Genomic DNA, 22449 nt, shown 5'->3' on the forward strand with positions numbered 1-22449 from the left:
GAGTGTTCCCTTTATTTTTTTGAGCAGTGTATATATATATACTTTTGTCATAGTACCTCCAAGAATTTAAAACTACTTTCTCCCCTGGTCACGCCTCCATGATCTCATTGTCCGATTAAATAATCAGACTAAATAATAATGATACATATCTGATTTCAATTTTTTAAAGCCAAAAATGTTATGGCTGAAAGTTGCTTGACTCCATCTTGTACTGATTGCTTTGCATGTGAAATTTTTTGCTGACCTACATGAAGTAAATAAAAATAAAAATCATATACATAATTGCAGTATATATAAAAGGTGCTATACATGCCATGTCTAAAATAGTCTGATTCTAATCTGTTCCTTCTATGGGTTGTATTTACAGTAAGTCAGTAATCAGCTATATTAGACCAGGATTGTGTCTAAATCTTAATCTTCGCCACATATATTTTTAGCAATAAATAAATAAATAATCAACAAAAATAGAATTCCAGCCTCCCCACATTTTAAAACAAGTAAACAAAAACACACAGAGGAGACACCAAATCTACACTAACTTGGTGTCTTGGAATTTCTCATGTTTTGATGGAGAATGATGTGAATGTATTAAGAAAATGCACTGAAGCAGCTTTCTGAATTAAAGTTCAGAAAGAGTAATATTAGAAAATGTGTGTGTTCAGGATCGACTGGCCTCTCTGGGTATTTCCTACGTGTTGAGTGTGAGCCGCTGCAGCCCCCAGCCATCTTTTCTGCCTTGCTCCAGATTCCTGCGCATTCCCATCGATGACTCCCTGTGGGACGACCTGCTGCCCTGGATCCCCCAGGCTCTCAGCTTCATAGGTCAGGACCGCCTCCCCCCACCTTTCTCACCCTAAACATCTGCTTCATAGTTTTCTTTGTTGACTGGTTCTTCAATCTTAACTGCGCTAGTTGGATTAGCCATGCTAATACAGTATGAGGGTTATGTGCCATGGTGTGGTGTGTGTAGATTCAGCCATGTCCTCTGGGGCCTCGGTGTTGGTGCACTGTGCTGCAGGAATCTCCCGCTCCCCGGCTCTGGCTGTGGCCTACATCATGTACAGCCTGGAAATGGACCTGGACCATGCCTACAGGTACAGCACGCAGGCCTTGAGCTTCAATTAAGTATCACTATCTTACTTTAGATGCCTGAACTATGGGTTTTGAAAAATGAGGAATATAGTGACAATCAAACATCTTACAGAAGTTCAATCCAGGAGCCACTGCTGTACTCTGGTGATGTTTCATTCGCAGGCAAAATAAGTCCAGTTTCCAAAAAAAACTTGGAGGTTGTTTTCACAGTTTATTTATCCCAGTTTAGCAAGCACACAAAGGTCTTTCCATTGTTTCCTAATGCTGCTCTTGTTCTGGTTTAAAAAAAGCTAACAAAATAATTAACATACAAATGAACTCTGCAAATAACCCCCCAAAAATAGAAAGTAAACTAATATGATCTTAAGTACAATACCCACTAATAGGGAGTTGGTAGGACCTCAAATCCTCATTTTTCCAGACCTTTACACAGTTAAGAATTAACACATTTTACCAAATAAAATGTGTACAAATTGCACACATTTTATTAGGCTCACAAATTCACAGCTGCCTTGGATTAAGGGCTGAAGTAAGCAGAGAATATTATTTTAGAAAAGGAAAAAAAATTCTATGCTGTTGGATGAAACTTTGGTGTGCTTTTTATTCATGTTCATGCAGTATAAACCTATCGCAATAAGCAATTTATTGCATCAAATTAAAATGATCTTAATAATGTCCATTTAGACTATTAATATTTTTTGAAGGGTAATCTTGTTTAGAGAAACTTCATAATTCATTTTTTGCATTGCTTTGGTTGTGTGTAGATTTCATTTGCTTTTAATTTATTGTTGTTTGGTTGTTATGTTTTATTTTGGATATTTCAAATATCTTCCAGTTCCAGTGGAGTGTTTGTACAAAATTAAAGTTTATTGGTCTTTGAGAGGCAAACTTGCATTATTATACCTTTATCTATATATTACTTGAACATGGCCTGAAAACATTATTGTTTATAGCAATTGTTTCTGAGCCAATTTATTGTCCTGTAAAATATGTTGTCATGGAGTAACAGTGGATTTAAAAAGCTGTTTTTAATGTCAAGCATTTAGCCAGCATCTCCTGAACAGAATCAGAATTTGGACTAATCTCGGCCCACAACGTGCTGAGTGGAGCTCCATTCTCTCTGCTCTGCACAGTCTGTCTAGTTACGTTTTTCTGTTTTTTTCCTTTTCAATTATGCTGTTATTTACAGAGCAGATAAAACCATTTTTTTATAGTGGATATTCTACATTAAGATGCAAAAGTTCACCAGTTAGTGTCATGTAATCAGCCATTTATTTAGATTTTTAACCATATATAAACACTGCATGTAACACAAACTTTGTACAATAGTTGGCTTAAAAAATGTTGTAGGATTTATATAGAAACATAATTTTGTCCACATTTAATTTTTTTTTTTTTTTTTGCAATATGTTCCACAATTTTTGTGGAAGAGTACCTTGAGTGGAGAGTTGGATCTTGAAGGAGGGAGACCCACTCCTCAGATATGGAGATCCTCTTCTCTGTCAGGGCATCGGTTGACTTAATCTTTTTCAAAATGTCTTTCTCTTTCTCACTGTTTAATGTTTTTATCTTTTCTCCTTATCAGTTTATTAATTTCTTTTTATTTCTCTTTCTCACCGTTTTACGTTTTAATACATGATAACAGAAATGTAAATGAATTTTAAAAGAGCTATATCTAGAGGTTAGAGTCCTTGTCAAACGGCGTTTTGACTAAAGTCCAAAGGGTTGGAGTTCCATTTGACGGCATCCCAACTAAAGTTTTACAGCTTTTTATTTCTCTTTCTTACAGGAGCTCACATGTAAAAAAGTAACAATCAGTCTAACCCAAATCTTTTCTGTCCCCTCATCAGATTTGTAAAAGAGCGTCGGCCCTCCATTTCCCCAAACTTCAACTTCCTGGGTCAGCTGCAGCACTTCCAAGGCATCCTGAACCAGAAGGCGTCCAGCTGTGATATGACCAGGCAGCAGCACGAGAATCAGCAACCGTCCACAAAGGACAGAGGGACCAGATTACTGTGCAGTCAGAACAGGAACCGCTGTGTCCACACCACCACAGAAGACTCAATAATTCAGATGAGAAAATCGCTCTTTGATAACAGTGGTAACAAGCAAGGACCTTGGACCTTTGACCCGACAGTGTGTCAAAACCAACAATGTAACCAAAAGCCATGCGACGCTTCAGCATCGAGCCTCTGTGAGTCCAGAGAACCTCTACCAAAACAACTACAATTCCCATCAGGTTGTACTTCTCTCCTGGAGAAGCGTAAAAGCCTCACGCTCTCGTTGACGCCCTTGGGATTCTGCCCGCCCTCTTTGGCGAGCAACCACCCACAATCAGTGGTGAAAGCGTCCCCAGTCCACAGCGTCCCCCACCCAGAGCGGAGTCCCCGTCTCGGTGGGTCCAGCCGAGCTGAAGAGAAGGAACGACGCCTGTTATCGCCATCCAGGATTACTCTGAACAAGCTGTTTGACTGGGGGGAAAGAGTGCTGCTGGGGTTGGTCCACCCGGTGAAGATGGGACAGCCGGCGCTGCCCTATAGGTGCTGAGGTTGCAGAGTGGAGCGACACCTAACCAGTTCTTGTGCATGTTCATCAGAACAAAAGTGACAACACAGGATTTACAGAAATACTGAAGGAAACCATTGTCTTCTATTTATATATTTATTGAAAAGTTGATTCTAAAAACTGTTCTTGTCAAGCGCTTCTTGGTACATACTAACAGTCGACAGCTCATGTTTTGCTTTGTAAGATGCTGCAGTTTTGAAATGTCTGTGGCGCAACATCTTGAAATAAACAAAAGATCACACTGAAAACCAATCTTGTTGCATGTTTCTATTAGTGTAAAAACTTAAGTTTGCATCATCAGCAGCTCAAATATCGTTTCAATCTGGGGGGTTTTCATGGTGTTTTTCGAGGTACAAATGCTAATTCAATTACTTCTAGGCAATAAAACAGAAACAGAAAATGTCAACCACCACAAAGATAGGCTTTGACATGTAATAAGACAAACACTAAATGTGGTATGAGGGGTCTGCTGGTATTCAATCTTCTTTACTACTGTATATGATAAAGAGTTTACAGTTCTCTGGACTTGACCTGCTGAATGTTCTGCTTGTTTTAAAACATATTGACATTTTTAAAGACTTGCTAATGGAATTTGTTCTTCAGTATCTTGCTAATTCAGAAAGTGTTAACTCAAAGTCCTGCCATTCTGAAGTGAATATAAATCTTGTTATATGCTTGGTACTTATTTTATTTATAAAAATAAAAGTTTATTTTTATTTTATTTATAAAATAAAAGTTTGCATTGTAATTACACCAGACTTTTATTCTGAAGCCAAATTATGAAAATTATTGAAATCACTCAAAACAGAAAACATATGTTAGAGCTCTAAACTTAATGCTGTTATGCCTGTTCAAAATGATACTAATATTTGGTGAAATGTGCTTTACCAAGCTGCAAAAGCAACAACAACAAAAAACAAGTTCCTGAAAGCTGTCTGCATTGATCACTCTTCTTTGAAACAGCAGTTCAATTCAGTGTATTTATATACCATTTCACAACAAATGCCATCACAGGGTACTTTACAAAAAATAAAAGTAAATACATACATACATGCATTACAATTCATCTTAGTCATTAATCAGTGCATTAAACTCAATTCATTACTCAAATTAATAAAAAAAAAAACTTTCTACGTAAGGAAACCCAGCAGGATTGCAGCATTCACTTCTCATGACATGAATAGAATAGAAATAGAAACAACCTTTATGTCCCTGTATTTAGACTATTTTAAATACATAAAAATGTATTACTAGCCATCACCTATAATTAAGCTCAGACAGTTGTTTAGCTTAGTTACTTATTGTGGATACATTAGCTTCGTTTTTACGCTAGGTGCTAGTCTTTTGTCTTCTTGAGAAAAAAAAAATCAGTGAGCTTTGCACATTTCACACCATTCTTCACTGCTGCCTTTATTTTCTTTAACGTGGCTTTGTCAGATCTTTCCATATTTACTGGTCAGCAGGTTTGCCAACTAGATAGAAGATGTGAGTTGTTGAAGTGATCTCCGTCAACTATAAGCTTTTCAAAGGTGTTTTGGTCAAATGGTAGCTCCCAAACTGCTAGTATCTTAGGTTGTGTACTCACAGTAAGCAAACGCAACACTAATCAGATCTTTTATTTTATTTTTTGGCCGTATAGACTTTTTTCACAGCAGTCTGAACAGCCCAATTTCGTTGTTTTCGCTGATAAAAAGCACATCACATGCACCTCACTCCTGCTCTGACCCATTGCTAAATAAAGTTTAAAATTGAAAATTACTTCATAAATTTGTTGCTGTACGATAACGTTCGTCTGCACGCAGGTGGGTGGCTTTGGGGTGGGAAATAGTTTACTAAATTGTCTCCTCCCTCTGCACAGTTGTTGTACTTCACCCATTTTCCCTTCTGTGCACCACCTGGGTCCGTTTACTAGTTTCAGGACCATACTGTCATTACCTTGAGAAATAATGAGATTTGGTTAAGTATAAAACAGCCTTTACTGCTGAAAATGATAAAATGTTGCAAACCATGCAACTCATACAAATGGAAGCTACAGAACGACGTTCACTGTCCAGCTGGGCTCCACTCAGCTCACCTTAAGGGCGACACCAAGTGAAGAAAAGATTGTTCGAGTTCTGCTTTTACCTCATTCTGCTCCCTCTCTGAGGCTGTTGGTCTTAATCAGGTTTTGTTTATGTGTGACATGTAAGACTGTGCCTGCCTTAAATGTTATGGTTATGTAAGCATGCAGCCCTGTGTATGTGAGCAGATAAAAGAGACAGAGGAAGGACACAGAATCGTTTTATCCAACACAGTTGCACACCACTTAATGTTAAACTTTCACATTGAAGTCAATGGTTGGAACTGGGTGACACAAGGAAATGGTAAATGGGTACAAATAGTTTCTTCTTGGCTTTTCAACAGCTCAACAACGGCTTCAGTGTTGGAGTCTACATGGTGGCGCTGGACTGTGACGTTTTGGCAAATGTCCACGTAGTTTGTGTAGCCTGAGGCATACTCTTCTACGTAGGCTTTTTCTGCTCTTGAGTTATTCTTGAATGGAGCTTACATTATTTAACACGTCTTTTAAAATCTATATCCATTCTAACGTTTCCGCTCTTGACCAGCTGAGCTAAACTTAACCTGTTTAGCAGACAGAAAAGTTTATGAGCATGAAACTGCTCTCTGAAAAAGTTTTCCGAGCTTGCGCTGATTGTATATCCTGCGAGATACTTGAAATGATGTCACTGACATCCCGTATGACCAAATAAGGAAAGTGACACATGAAACTTGAGTTGATAGGAACAGTTTTCAGGATTAATGAACTGCAAATCAACAAGGCATTTCAAAGAGGAAAGTCAGACACAGACCACAGGCTGCTGCTCTGTGAAAGTTCGTCAGAAAGCGAGCTCAGCCCCGCTGCTTCAGGTTTCTCACAGGGTTAAAGAGGAAGCAGTTCCGCCCTCAGAAGCTGCTCAGGGCTGAGGTAGAAGACAAGCAGAAAGAATAGGGAAGAGCCCAGCACCCGAGCTGTTTCTGTCCTAACTCAATCAAGACGAAACTAGGTCCTAAACTACACCGCCGGACTTCGGAGGACTTTGGTACCCAGGTGTGGCTCTGTCCGCTAACACGTCGTCGGGGAGAGAAAAGACATGCGCATGATAAGTTTGAGTCTGAAACTGTGGCGGTAGAAGTGCCGTGTGTCCGTGTTTGAAGCTCCGGTAACGCTACAGGGACTGGGGGGATTTTGTTTTGGGCTTTTTGGGCGAGACCTGGTGAATCAGACCTTGAAACGCTTTTTAATTTTCAAAGAAAGTTTCCCCATCAGGAATGAGTGGGGAAGAAGAGAGATTCAAACTGGTGGTTGTGGGAGGAGGTGGAGTGGGCAAGAGCGCCCTGACCATCCAGTTCATCCAGGTAGGTACATGAACTTTCTCTCTACAGAAACGGTCTGCTTGCTTGCTTTGTCATGAGGATTGTCCTGAAGTCAGGGTGAAATTCCTCGCTGGGAGTAAAAGACCAGTTCGCCCTGAAGTTCGGTTGTGATTCTTCAATGGAAGTAAAGGACCAGTTCGCCCCTTTTTCATGCGGGTTGACCTGAAGCTAGGTTATGATTTGTCACCCCGAGTAAAGGACCAGTTTGCTGTTTTTAAGTGTTCTGGGCATTCATCTCAAGGTTCTAAAACTCATACTTTTCACACCTGGACACAAAAGTCTGATTCTGTTCCTATTTTGAGCAATGTATTCTACATGCCCAGAAGGCATTAAAATCATCAGACAGAACAAAACTTTCATAATCTGGTGACCCTTCAAAATAAGTCATTTGAACTAAAAACAAAAAGTCATTGTTTTTAGTTCTAATGACTTTTTGAAGTCATTAAAAAGGTAATTTCTGTTACTTTCATTAACAGCAAGTAGGGTGGAGAGAGAGGGGAAGACAAATGGTCTGAGAATGAGAATCAAACCCAGGAGTTCTGCGTTGAGGTGCACATGCTCAACCACCTAACTCACCCATTGCCATTCAGTCCCAGTTTGACCAGGAGTCCAGCAGGACTCAATCCATAGTGTTGTAAATGCATTAAGATGTACTGAAATGGCTCCTTACATGTTTTTTCAGATTAAACTGAAGGTTTCACAGATCACAAACTATGTATGAAAGAATCCACTGCAATGGTTTGGTTCGATGAAGAGCAGCACAGACCAGTTAAAGCTAGTTGGCAGACTTTTCTTCATAGACATTTTTTTAGTCTGCACTGTGGCATCCAGAAGGTGAGAAGTTGGAGAACACTATGTGGGTTTTGGGACAATTTCCAACAGTAAAATACAATTAAGTGAGGATGAACTGGGGAAACAGTCAAAATCAGTCAGGAAGTTTCCACCACAATGTTTAGTAGTTCCAGCTGGTCAGCTTGATTGATGTGATGTCATTAACCCAAATCCACTAAAAGCAGAGTTGGCATCTTGTTTTTTCTTTCCCACTCTGCAAACATGTTGTATTTTGTGAAGTCCTATCCTCCATTTTCTAGCTGGGATTCTTCAGTAAAACGATACCAGGGGTACTGGAAGTTTAAAGGCAGGGAATAATCTAGGAGTTGAGACCTCCTTGGATGTGAATTTATTTGGATATCAGATCAACACTCAGACATGACTGGGTTCTTCAACTCCTCTTGAAATGTTTTTATTATTTTTCAGAGTGCATTTTTCTGCCAACAATGTTCACTTTCCTTAAGGAATTTAGTTTTCATAAAAGTGGTTGGTTAGACAGCATAATGTAAAATCTCCACATAACTGGCTGGTCCAAAGAACCACTGAAGGAAATGATACACAAACCTCTGAAGAAGACATAACATGCTTATATTTCACAAAATGTGAGCAAAAATGGAGTAGGGTCAAATTTGAGCAGTTGTAGGATTTCTCTTTTGTCTTCGGTTAAATAAAAACATGATAAATTTCTCCTGCTTGCTTTAGATTAGGGCATTTTGTTTTTGTAGTTTACCCATAATGCACTGCTTGGGAGCAGCCTCCGGTCAGCTTGGTGATTTAGTATGCACTTCACCAGTGCCAGTGTTCACTTCAATTTAACTGAGACCTAGGTTTTTTGGCAGGCTGTAGTTCACTTTTTTGGGTGAACTTTGACCCCAGCATTCAGTTCAATTGCACATTCACCAAACAAACTGGACTTTCTTGACAAGCAAACTAGAGTTCGATTAAAGCCGACTAAACAGGGCTGGAGTGAACGAGCCCCAGCATTCAGTGCTCTCCAACAAGTGGCTTATTTAAATGTTGGTCAGGTGAATAATGGGACCAAACAATGTCTTTGTTGCAGTTTAAGATGGAAGGATGTTTTTGTTTGGAGAAAGTAGAAGAAATCAGTACACTGTGTAAACTGCTCCACCACTAACGCTGAATGTGTCCTACAGTCCTACTTTGTGTCGGACTACGACCCCACCATTGAAGACTCCTATACCAAGGTGTGCACTGTGGATGGCAAGGAGACTCGGCTAGACAGTAAGGCTGCACCACATTCCACTGATTCACTCCAATTGTGTCACAGCCCACAATGTGAGAAGACTCAGGCAGTGTATGTTTGCTCCCTGCTGTGTGTGTGTGTGTGTATCTGGCCTGTTTGGACTTGAAGCAGGTCAGCTGAGGGAGTTGGGTCATGCTGCTTTTTCACCATTTCATGACATCATCAGATAAACCTCCATCCTAATTCTGGACATCTGCTAACTGTTAGAAATCTATGAAAATGACTCTACTGTGCCTAGGAAAAGTATTCACACCCCTTTCACTGTTTCACATTTTGCCACATCACAACCACGAGTGAAAGGTATTTCATGTAATAGACTAACAAAGTTTTGTAGCACCTGAGTCACTACTTTGTTGAATCACTTTTTGTTCAGATTGGTTGTAGCACAGCTGTGTACTTTCTCAGTTGAAATTATGTCTGAACTTTGACTATGCCATTCTAATTCATGAATGTCCTTTGATTTAAACCTTCTCCTTCTCTGATTCTCTCAAGTCAGTTTAGGTCCAGGGTTTGCAACCTGTGAGTCTTTGGAATAGAAATGAAAGAGAACTAACTAATGTTAATTATAACATTAGTTAGCTGTAACAACAAATAAAGCTTTTAGTTGTTTTTCATGGAATAATTACACTGAATTTAGAGAAAGGAATGACATTTACAGTACTAAAGTACCAGTTCTATTTTTTTTAGATGTCCTTGTCTTTTTTTTTTTTTTTTTTTACATAGTTTTCCACAGATGTTAACATCCCACTGATGTATCCTTCTCCTGTCATAATGCCAGCAAACCTCTTAAGTTAATGGAGAAATCATGTTATTGGGAATATTACAGGAGACTATCACTACCACCAGGCCAGAGCGGCACTGAGCAGCGAAGGTCGCCAGCGCTGCTTGTAGCTTTTATTTAATTGCTTTTATTTCCTACGATTATTCAGCAGCAGCATCTGATTCTCTTTTTAGTGCAACTTGACACATTTTCAGATTTGTCAAGCTGCACTTACAGATCAGATTGAGATCTGTTGAATCTCTTGTTTCCAACCAGAAGATTTGTCATTTTGCAAACAAGAAGTTTGCAAAATGACAAACTTCTACCCTAAAATGTAGAAGGAAATCTCTGCTTTGTAAAAAAAAACAAAAAAACCTACAACTAGTGGACAGCACCAAAAGCTCTGCCGGATGCTTTTGTTACACACACCCCTGACTTCTTCACATGCTATTGATCTGTTGCAGTGTTTTCAAGAATGATTTCTTTCTTGTGTGTTTAGTAGCTGCTTTTTAGATTGTTTTGCATGTTTGACTTTACATTTGGGAGAGAAATAATTTACTTTGTATTTATTTAGATTTTAAATTTACACCTGTGTTCTTGTTAGAGAACCACCATGACAAATGAACAAATGTCTGCAGCAGAAACTACTAATGGCAATGCTGACCCAATAAGTCCAAAGATTGAGTAATAAAGGACACACCCAGATTTAGAACTCCTGAAGGGCTAACAAGCTGACAGTGGTGACTGTATTTTATTTGTTTCACAAAACTGGACTCGCCGTCGCTAAAATATTCAGTGTCTAGTCTAATTTTTGTGTGTGTATCAGTTCTAGATACAGCAGGCCAGGAGGAGTTTGGTGCCATGAGGGAGCAGTACATGCGGTCTGGGGAAGGCTTCTTACTGGTGTTTGCTCTCAACGACCGGGGCAGGTAATGACCTGGTGTGTGTGCGTGTTGTCGTGGAAAGAGTTTGGATGAGAAGAAAATAAGAAATGTATTAAAACCTTGCGAGGTGAGAACAGAAAGATAGAGTCAAAGGAGTCTGTCAAGTCTGCTCTGACCAACAGTGGATCTGGCTTCCTTTTATAGGTTCTGGTCAGAGAAGAGAGACTTGATTGGACGAGAGGTGTGAATCCCTGAAAGTGATGTACCAGGGATTCTGTGGAACCCAACACAGATGGTCTGGTCATTTGTCTATTGTTAAGGAAAGGAGGATGTTCTCTGATGCTAAAAGAGCAGATAAGTTATATGTTGGGAAAGTAAACCTTAGTCTCCAGGATTAAGGATAGTATATGACACTGCAGAAGTCTTGAGAGCAGCTTGACCAATCTCATGATGACACTATGCAGAAATACCTAAAGCAGAAGAGGGGTGAGAACATAACATTTTCCATTACAGTCTGTGTGTTTCTAGCATCTGAATGACTAAAGTTAGGGTTGGGTTTACAAAGAGTTTTGGTAATGACAGCAATAGTGACCAAAAATTCTAGTAAAAAATAATAAGAAAACATTTTGCTTGAAATACAGCATCATTCAAAAATCACTTACAGTCTCAAGTTTGAAGCATGAAAACTGTTTTTAAGTGAAAAAGTATTCCACATTAACTTTTAAAAATTATATTATATACGTTACATATTATACACTGGATCAAATCTGTATAACCAAATCTGCATCTCAATATTTGGGTCTTTAGCACATCATAAAATCAAAACAGTTCTGGGAAACCCTGACCATCCTCTTCATGAGAATGCCTGGAGAAAACAGAGTGCCTTCAGTCAGAGGCTTTTTCAGATTCGCTGTAATACAGGATATTACAAGAGGTTTTTCCTGCCAACATCCATCACCAGCTACAATCACCCTTTTAATAATCTCAATTTATTCACTTGCTATATTTAATTTTCCTTTGGGACCAATAAAGTATTTCTGAATGTGAATTTGAACTTTATTTGGAAACTTTAGGCTTGCTCTTCATCTCCCCAACTTGTAGTTGTATTGAAGCTCCACAACTTTCAAGAGAAAGCTTGGATTATGTAGATAGCAAGAAGGACAAAAAGATGGCCGGATCATGATCTTTGAGGATTTTTCCGCAGCAGGAGTTTTACTCGGTGAAGGAGCAGCTAGAGAGGGATCATGGTGTCAATGCTGTAACCGGCTGTGCTTCAGGATCGATCATAACAGGCGGGAAAAAGTCTCTAAACATCCCAAAGATGTAGCTACCTTTTTATGAGGACCTTCCCTCAATATACCAGGTCTGAATAGTGTGAGAGATATAGATTTACGGGCCGCATGTTATTCAAGGTGTTGTGTATAGGTCCACTTAGTGAACTATGCACACTAGACTTCAACATTCATTTGCTCACAAGCTTGTTGCCAAGTTTATAATCTTTTTTGTTGCTAGTTGTGGCCCAGAAGCTGAAATGTGTTTGCACATTTAAAGCTTTCTTGGTTTAAAAAAATAACTGGTTTTTCATTAGTCCCTATACTTGTGTGGGGAGGTTAGCTTTCACCCCTTGATGGGTTTAGTGTGATCCCAATGTTTATCAGTCTTGATTTTTGTCCCTTGTACATAGTGCTGTGTTGGGTTTCAGCAAAGCAGTGTTTTTATTTTTAATTTGTATTTTATAAATTCTGTGTCAGTCTGGTAAGCACTGACACAGTTCTTTGTTTTTTAAAATAATTATTATAATAAGAGGTTCGTTCATATTAACTAATGGATAAATTGTTGTCACTTCTTTCTTAGATTTTTTTTATATTGTTCATTTCCTTTTAACTCTTCTTCCAGTTTCTTTTTAAAGTCTGGCTGTGAACACAACAGTTTGACCTCAGTCAAAGTGAAATAAGTCTAGATTTTGCTATAATTTTTATTTTCTTGGGATTTTTCCAGGTCTCATCTATATTTAAGCATGTAAGCTTTCGTGACAAAAGATGACCAGTGACTTAGCTTCATTAAAAATTTGCAGTTGGAATGTGGAGAGTGTACTTAGTCCTATTAAGTATACTAAGTGGAAGAAATTTTGTAGCTTTTTGAAAACAAAACACTGGTGCAAGAAACACACTTGACAACTAATGAACACCTGAAGTGGAGACACGATGGGGTTGGGGAAGTATTTAGCAAATCTTTTACCAGAAAAAGCAGAGGTGTTTCTGTAGGAGCTGATTATCTTTTCCCGTGTTTATCACCACCAGGGGGCGTATTTAATTTTGAGTTCTGAGTAGTGCAACAGGTATATCATGTTAAAGGGCCATATAAATAGTCAGTTGGTGTCCCTCCTTAACATTTATTTCACCCTGTGCGATCTAATGACTTCATACCTCAGGTTTTCGCCTCCTTCGCAGATTGGATTTATGATATTACAGTCGTGGCTAGTGATTTCAACTGCTATTTTGCCTCCATGTTGGATAAATCACCTGAGCTGAGGCTCCAGAAGAGTTTCTGGACATTTGATACCAAATGTGCAGAAGAGCTAAGGCTGTACTTGACACCTGTAGTGAACTTGATCAGGTGATCAGGTGGCTTATTGCCATTTACATTTTATTCCAGTGTACATAAAACTTGCAGTATAAAGTTTGTTTTCACTCCTAAAACTTCATTAAGTAATGTTAAAAGTTATAGTACTGGTGACATTACCTATTTGTTTTTCTAATTAAAGTACTTCCTAGATGTCATGAGATGGTGATGGTGACTGTGGAGATGGTGTATTTTTGAACCAAGACCCAACATTTTTATTTCTTTAAGAAGAATAAGACTCCTGATTTATCTCCTGATTTATTGTGGGATACCATAAAAGCTTATGATCTAGGGCTGATTCTCTGTAGCTGATTCTCCTAGACTTAAAACGAATAGCAGGGAGGAATAAATAAAACTTCTATTGGAACTGCATGAAGTTCAGACCAAACACAAATGATGTCCATCAGAAGAACTTAACAAAATACAAATAGTTAAGACTGCTTTGGAGTCTTTGCTAACAAAGAAAGCTGAAAAATGTATAATTTTTCATGAGGCAAAAGATGTATGGGTTTGCTAATAAGCTTAATTGGTACGTAGTCAACTTTCTTAGAAACAGGGCCTCAACTCAGAATATTGCATATATTAAAGATTCAACTGGTGCTCATAACAAAAATAATCAATGATGCTTTAAAATAATTTTATGTACAATACACTGTGACCCATCCTCAGATTAAGCTATGAGTGATTTTTTTCCCCCATCCATCATTCATGCTTCCCTCTAATGGGGTCAGGAGGGGTGCTTGTGTCTGTCTCCAGCTGTCAACAGGCGAGAGGTAGGGTCACTGTGGACAGGTCACCAGTCCATCACAGGGCATGTCTATCATTTCTTTTTTTGTAAGTCAGTGCTTATATACATACTGGGAGTGCTCACTGTTTGTTGTTGTGATCCATACAGTTTTCATGAGGTCCAGAAGTTCCACACCCAGATCCTGAGGGTAAAAGACCGAGACGACTTTCCCATGGTGCTGATTGGAAACAAGGCTGACCTGGAGCAGCATAGAGTGGTACGCAGAGGCAGTCCTAGCCCGCTGGGTGCCCTGGGCGAACCACCTTCATCAATCAACCCACCACCATCTGGGGGGAAGGGGGATTGATTGATGAAGGTTTGTATTAGGCGCTGTTGACATTCAGATCAACTGTTGTAACATCAGTGGGGGGGTCAAAAGCCAAGAATAATAATAGCCAAGACTTTAAATCAGGAATTTAGGTAACACTTTATTTGAAGGGGGTGAATAAGGCTGACAAGACATAACACCTGTCATGAACATGACTAAGTCTTTATGAATATTTATGACTGTTGTCATAAAGCGTCATTCGGTAAATTATGACACTTTTAATACAAAGTTGACATTATTCAAAATGTCTTTGTCATGACATCTTGACATTAACCAAGAAATCATTACTGATATAAATTTGTTATAAAATTATTACTGATTGCACTTTAAAAATCAGGTAACTTTATGTTATTAAAGGTAAAGTTTAAACAGTAATGATTTCTTGGTTAATGTCAAGATGTCATGACAAAGACATTTTGAATAATGTCAACTTTGTATTAAAAGTGTCATAATTTACCGAGTGACGCTTTATGACAACAGTCATAAATATTCATGAAGGCTTATTGATGTTCATGACATGTGATATGTCATGTTTATGAAAGTGTCATGTCACTCTTATTCACCCCCCTTCAAATAAAGTGTTACCGGAATTTACTGTGATTAACCACATTATTTTAGTTCAGTTTCACAAGCCACACTCAGAGCCTATTAGTGCATGACAAGTAGAATCAAGAAATCATAATACAACCTGCTTGACAACATGACGTGGGCTAAAAGATCTCAAAAAGCAACTCATCATGCACTGATCTAAAGAAATGAGAAAGTCATTGAAATTTTGCAAAATTGGCCTCCATGTCGTCAAAACCACTGCTGACCCTAAAAAACAAAGGCCCCAAAATATTTTCAAGACCTCTGGGAAAATATTATGAGAGTGCAGTTGAACTGTAGTTAGTAATTGTTTTTGTAATTGATTATTCTGATGATTAAGCAGATAATAGGCATATTCTGCAAACTTTTCATTTAAGCCTTAATAATATAACATAATAGAAATATGGTAAAATATGCAAACAAACAAATTCCTGTTAAGATAAGAAAATAAAAATATTACCTAAAATAATTTTGTGGTTGATCATTTATAGAAAAGGATTCCTCTGCAGCTAAAAAAATCCTATCAACATATGAAAACCCTTTCTGTTTGTCAAGTGTTCTATAATTTCATGGCTTCCCACACTTGAAAAAGAGGACTTGAAGTTAGTAATTTATCTTAATGACCAATTCCACTTTTTAACCTTAGACATATATTTTTCACAATTATAACCATAAATTCAAGTATTAAATTATTAAATTACATGTTTGGTTGAATCAAACAAATCCAAACATTTTAGAATTACATTTTTTTTCTTTTTCTTAGAACATAAGTTTTTACATTAAATATTAAATTTAATGCAACCAAACTGTAAAAACTAGCAGTGCAATCTGTTCAATAAATTCTGTATTTCTTTTCTCAAATGCAAAACAAAATCAAATTACATTTCAATTGAGTTCAGTTAATGGCTTACCGGTAGTCCTTGTTTAATTTAAGTCCTTTCCCATGAAATGCTACTTTGGAGGCTGTGTTTGCCTTTCTCAGCTCTGTTGCAAAACCAACTAAGTGTTTGGTGGATTCTTTATTACCTGAGTTGAGGGTGCTGCTGATTGGGCCAGATTTCTTTCACCTGCTGAGAAGTGCTGCAGAGTGGCACACTTAATGTATGTGCGTGCGTGTGTGTGTGCGCACAAATGTGTCTATTCATGCACCCACATCTGAACTAATGAGCAGATCTCCGCAACACTGTTTGACTTAACAAATCAGATCTGTGTAGGGCTGATTTGTTGACCATTTTCTGGATTAACTGGTTAATAACTGGATAGCAAAATGTGAATAGATAATGTGTTAATGACACCAGAGAAGTTCTGGATAGAACATTACAGACAAAGGGTTTTCTTTTGTTAAATGCAAAATGTATGATTGTTTTTTTTTATACATTTTTGGCATAATTACTGATCTGAGTGTATTGTTCTTTTAACAATTCATCTTTTTATAGCTTGTGTACTATAATGATTAGAATCATTCACACAACTACATAGGGACTTATCAGAGATTTGACGGTGTTAGTTGGCCTTTTCGTTCTGTGAGTCCTTACTTGATTTCACATGAAGCTGGGTGTGTTTGCAGATCTCCAGGGAGGACGCTCAGGCGTTTGCCAGAGAGAACAAGATCCACTACATGGAAGCTTCTGCCAAGAATCGCTACAATGTGGATGAAGCTTTCATGGAGCTGGTGCAGATCATCAGGTAGAGGCTTTCTTCATTTCTGTCTGTCTGTCTGTCCGTCCCTTCCTTCTTTCATTCCTCTCACATACTCATCCCTAGTGGGGTCATGACGGGTGCCTCCCTCCAGCTGGGTCACCCTGGACAGGCCAGTACATCGCAGCATTTGGGATGCTTACATGTTTAACTTGGAAATCCATCCATCCATCCATCCATTCTCTTCTGCTTCATCCGGGGTCGGGTCGCGGGGGCAGCAGCTTCAGAAGGGAGGCCCAGACTTCCCTCTTCCGAGCCACTTCTTCCAGCTCCTCCGGGGGAACCCCAAGGCGTTCCCAGGCCAGCCGAGAGACATAGTCCCTCCAGCGTGTCCTGGGTCTTCCCTGGGGCCTCCTCCCGGTGGGATGTGCCTGGAACACCTCACCGGTGAGGCGTCCAGGAGGCATCCTTATTAGATTCCTGAGCCACCTCAACTAGCTCCTCTCGACGTGAAGGAGCAGCGACTCCACTCTGAGTCCCTCCCGGATGACTGAACTTCTCACTTTCTCTAAGGGAGAGCCCAGCCACCCTGCGGAGGAAACCCATTTCGGCCGCTTGTATCTGGGACCTCATTCTTTCGGTCATGACTCAAAGCTCATGACCACATATGAGGGTGGGAATCGACCGGTAAATCGAGAGCTTCGCTTTTTGACTAAGCTCTCTCTTCACCATGATGGACCGGCACAGCGCTCACTTCACGGCAGACGCTGCACCAATCCGCCTGTCGATCTCCCGCTCACTTCTTCCCTCATTTTTGAACAAGATCCCCAGATACTTAAACTCCTCCACTTGGGGCAGGACGACCCCCCTGACCCGGAGAAGGCACTCTACCCTTTTCCGGCTCAAGATCATGGCCTCATATTTGGAGACACTGATCCTCATCTCGGCCGCTTCACACTCAGCTGTGTACCACTCCAGTGACAGCTGCAGATCACAGTTGATGAAGCCAACAGGACCACATCATCCGCAAAAAGCAGAGATGCGATCCTAAGGCCACCAAAATGGATCCCCTCAACACCTCGGCTGCACCTAGAAATTCTGTCCATAAAAGTAATGAACAGAATCGGTGACAAAGGGCAGCCTTGGCGGAGTCCAATTTTCACCGGAAACGACTTACTGCCAGCAATGCGGACCAGACTCTGACACCGGTCATACAGGGACCTGACAGCCTGTATCAAAGGGCCCGGTACCTCATACTCCCGGGGAAGCCCCCAGGTTCGACTATCCGACGGACCCTCCTCTCCAGGACCCCTGAATAGACCTTACCAGGGAGGCTTAAGAGTGTGACCCCTCTGTAATTGGAGCACATCCTCCGTTCCCCCTTTTTGAACCACCACCCCAGTCTGCCAATCCAAGGGAACTGCCCCCAATGTTTATGCAATATTGTAGAGTTGCGTCAAACAAAACAAACCTGCAACATCCAGAGCCTTATGGAACTCCTGCCACCAAGGAGCTTTTTAGCCACCTCGGCAACCTCATCCCCAGAGATTGGAGAGCCCAACCCAGAGTCCCCAGGCTCAGCTTCCTCAATGGAAGGCATGTTGGTGGGATTGAGGAGGTCTTCGAAGTATTCTGCCCAACGGCCCACAACATCCCGAGTTGAGGTCAGCAGCACACCATCCCCACTATAAACAGTGTTGGTGCTGCACTGCTTTCCCCCTCCTGAGACGCCGGATGATGGACCAGAATCGCCTCGAAGCCATGCGGAAGTCTTTCTCCATGGCCTCTCCAAACTCCTCCCACGCCTGAGTTTTTGCCTCTGCGACCACCCGAGCTGCATGCCGCTTCGCCCGCTGGTACCCATCAGCTGCTTCTGGAGTCCCACAGGCCAAAAAGGCCCGATAGGACTCCTTCTTCAGCTTGACAGCATCCCTCACCGAAGGTGTCCACCAACGGGTTCGAAGGTTGCCACCGCAACAGGCACCAACAACCTTGTGGCCACAGCTCCGATAAGCCGCCTCGGCAATGGAGACACGGAACATGGTCCACTCAGACTCAATGTCCCCCACCTCCCCCAAAACATGGTCAAAGTTCTGCCGGAGATGGGAGTTAAAGCTCCATCTCACAGGGGACTCCGCCAGACATTCCCAGCAGACCCTCACTACACGTTTGGGCCTGCCAGGTCTGACCAGCACCCTCCCCAACACCGGAGATAACTCACCACCAGGTAGTGGTCAGTGGACAGCTCCGCACCTCTCTTCACCCGAGTGTCCAAGACATACGGCCGCAGATCTGATGAAACTTGGAAGTCAAACATGTAAATGTTTACTTGCATAAATGGAACCTATTGTGCAAAATATACTTCCTGCACATTTTTGCTCTTCCATTAAGAGAAAACTAAAGTAAAGAAAAAATATTCTGTTTTGTTTCCAGCAAGACATTGATGTTTAATGGTGTCTGGAAAACGAGCCATTTTAAAAACATTATTATTATTATTATTATTATTATTATTATTATTATTATTAATTTGTATATAATTAACATCTAATGAGTTAAAACAGCTCATTCAAAAAAGCAAAACTGAGGAGGTGAAATCTCATAATCTGAAAATTATTTTGTGCAAAAATTAATTAACATGTTTTGTAGCCCATAGACATATCCTAACTTGTTCAAGTTAGTATAGTATGTCACCTTTAAGATATCTTGGATGTAAATAATTAGACTCCAAGTACACTCACACACCAGTCATAATGCAGTGTTAACAGTTTGTGTATAAATATGAATCTGATCCCATTTTTATTTTGTCTGTTTCCATCTTCCTCATTCAGACGGTTTCAGGAGATGGAGAGTCCTCCTCCTCCAACTCAACAAACTGGGAAACAGAACAGTCGTGGCTGTCCCTGTGTCATCCTGTAGGCATTGTTACTATGGACACCAAACCCCCATCCCACTTGAGCTTGTACAAAGAAGTGTGTGTGTGTGTGTGTGTGTGCGTGTGTGTGTGTGTGTGTGTGTGTGTCAGAGTGAGTGACAGATAAGGTCTATCAACCAACCTTCCAGAACATTTTTTTTTTTTGCCATTTACCAAAAACTATTTTTTGTTCAGCCTATAAATTTTTTGTATTATTTTCATGAGAAGAATGTAAAGACAAGGTTGTCTATAGCAGCAGATAGAGAAACAGGAAGTGAAACTTCTCACACCAGAGCCTGAAATACAGAAGAAGAGCTGCCTCATCATTCTATGACAGACTGCATTCTGAAAGCAGACCCTGGGTGTAGATTTGGGTCAGAAAGCATTTCACATTCTTGTGCAATATGGCACGCCCTAGACTAGTCATGGGCTGTTCTGTCATCTCCCAGGACTTCCTGAGGGGGGCAGCAGAGCCTGAGGCAGAAACAACATACCTGATTCGTAGCGTGCTTATGCTTTGGATTCTGTCTACAGTTTGGGTGGGGTTATCACTGGTAGCCATAGCAACTATAAATACTGTGGCTTCTCTGCTCTGATCTTATCTAAAGTATTTCACCTGGTGCTTTTGCAATGCATGGCCCACATACGTTTAGTGCTTTAGTGGGGGAAATCATGTTTTTATGAAATATTACATAAACTTCAGCTGGATGCAGTATTTCTTAACAGAACTCATTCCTTTATTTGCACACCCAGGGCACTTATTCATCGACTACAGCACCTATACTAGGATAAGAGCAGATTATCAGGGTAGTAATTTGCCACAGAAGCAGCAGTGAAGACAGTATTTTAAGAATGACCCTGAACTTTTGGGGTAGATTGTGCTTCAGTAAGTCCCCTAGTGTTCATGTTTTCTGTTAACTTTAAAAGTAATAGTTTTAAATCACACATTTCTGCATTTGGCTGAAGAAGAGGAAGTTAATAGTTCAGTGCTTTTCTATGTTCCAAGAAGCAAATAAGAAAATAACCACAATTAATGAAGAATGATGATTTCTCACAGAATTAAAGGACAAAATAAATTAGACATCAGTTACATGTGTAATCAGCAGTGCTGGATTTGGGTCTAGAGCAAGGTTTGGTTTCCTAACCACTAAGGAAAAAAGCTTTTACTAATGCAAATTACAGTACATTAATAGGTAATCCTTTACATCAGGAAATGATTACGTTTGCTGCTTTAATTCATTCATTCATGAATCAATTCAAATATGAATTGATTCATGTTAAGTTCAATAGCTCCATGCCGTTTCCAAAGAAATGTACTATAATCTTTTGAAATACTTGAATATTGTCTATATTCATAAAAATCCAAAAATATTCAGACAACTCAACTTATTGAAGCTTATACATTTTATATTAAGTACAAAGTTTGCAAAATATGCATTCATTAAAATAATAAAAACTTTTGTGGCCACCCCCAAAAATCAGAGCTCTGGGCTACTGCCCTGTAAACCCATCCCAAAGTTTTCCCAGGTAACCAAAGTCCTGATGGAGGATTGTTTGATTGGTTGTGAAATCCTGATCAGTCCATTCACAATGCTGTGCCTCTGCAAAGGAGGAATAATATATGTTAATAATAATCTGCTGTAATTTTCATTTTAAAAATCATGTTTATTATTGTTTTCCCAAACGCAGCTTTGTTTCATTTCTTGTTGACAGTATTACTCCCCAGCAGCAGCAGTGGCCCGGGGCATGGAGCGTTCAGGGCCATTTGGCTGCTGTTCATAAAGGTTCAGGGTAAATAAAAAAAGAACACACCTGGACATTTTAACTCGTAGATTAATTAATGGACATGCAGATATACTTCCTACATGATGCTTTTATTGGGGACAGGTGAGGTGGTATTTGTGGTTTTATCACAATGCTAGATTAAGATACAGACAGCCACCTTTGTATTCTGATAAGTAAATGGCTTAAAGTTGTAATAAGCTTTGTGAGATACAAACTACACTGTGGTCCTGGTGTTCATTTCACATTGGATGGGGTTGGTTCACCTCTTAACTGTTTTCCAAATCCACACTATTACAGCAAAGCCTCCCTTCTTATGGTTTCCAACATAAGAAGGGACGTGTCGTTTAAAGCTTTACCTGAAACTGTAGCAAACATTACTTTGTCCTGGAGTGTAAAACAATCAGTTTTCGTATATGACAGTGTTGTCACCACATTATCACCACTGTCAGGAGATCACAAGGAATTAATGTATATACTCAAATCTTACAATAGACAATCAAATTAGGCTCTTTCGCAGCTTTTTATTTTAGAACAAGATGGAGTTTTGTGAGATATAATTCACATATCCAATTTTCATTTTTTTTTACATGTTTAAACATCAATAAAATATTTCTAGAAAAAATTGTCTTGTGACTTTTTTGAGAACCAGATCTAATTTGAAAAAGTCAAATTGGTAAAATGTCATTTAAGTAAACCATTGATTTCATCAAGTTATTAACTTTGCTGAGGATGAGAAATTGCTGTAAATAACAGCAGAAAATACCAAAATGTATAGTAGTATGAGAAAGTAGCAAAGTGAAGAAAAATGATTTTGTCCTCCAGAAGTCTAAATCTATTGCAACAATATTGGAGAGATACAATAACCTAAACCAATCCTGGTATAAACTTTGTAAATGATTAAGCCTCGTCTTAAAGGTAGACGGGGTGTTTGCCTCACACACTGAAACTGGGAGCTGGTTCACTGGAGAGGAGCCTGAACA

The 22449-nt window shown here is 39.7% G+C and overlaps 2 protein-coding genes across 3 annotated transcripts; both read left to right on the plus strand.

The window, feature by feature from the left end:
* The first annotated feature begins 248 nt into the window (after positions 1-248).
* Positions 249-3699, plus strand: LOC103131524 (uncharacterized). The gene is made up of 4 exons (XM_016666711.1): positions 249-253; positions 626-822; positions 971-1094; positions 2943-3699. Exons 1-4 carry the CDS (start codon positions 249-251, stop codon positions 3637-3639), a joined length of 1023 nt encoding a protein of 340 aa, XP_016522197.1. The 3' UTR covers positions 3640-3699.
* Positions 3700-5826: 2127 nt separating this feature from the next.
* On the plus strand, positions 5827-22085 carry rras (RAS related). Of its 2 annotated transcripts, XR_001660639.1 has the most exons (7): positions 5827-7053; positions 9057-9144; positions 10753-10855; positions 14328-14436; positions 16703-16821; positions 19602-19742; positions 19779-22085. XR_001660639.1 is itself a non-coding variant. In XM_007543193.2 (6 exons), exons 1-6 carry the CDS (start codon positions 6967-6969, stop codon positions 19687-19689), a joined length of 594 nt encoding a protein of 197 aa, XP_007543255.1. In that variant the 5' UTR covers positions 5828-6966; the 3' UTR covers positions 19690-22085. The 2 variants fall into 2 exon arrangements, 1 of the variants encoding a protein (XP_007543255.1); XM_007543193.2 differs by having other exon boundaries at positions 5828-7053; positions 19602-22085.
* The last annotated feature ends 364 nt before the right edge of the window (positions 22086-22449 follow it).

The sequence above is a fragment of the Poecilia formosa genome, unplaced genomic scaffold (genome assembly GCF_000485575.1).
Source record: "Poecilia formosa unplaced genomic scaffold, Poecilia_formosa-5.1.2 Scaffold781, whole genome shotgun sequence".
Taxonomy (NCBI): Eukaryota; Metazoa; Chordata; class Actinopteri; order Cyprinodontiformes; family Poeciliidae; genus Poecilia; species Poecilia formosa.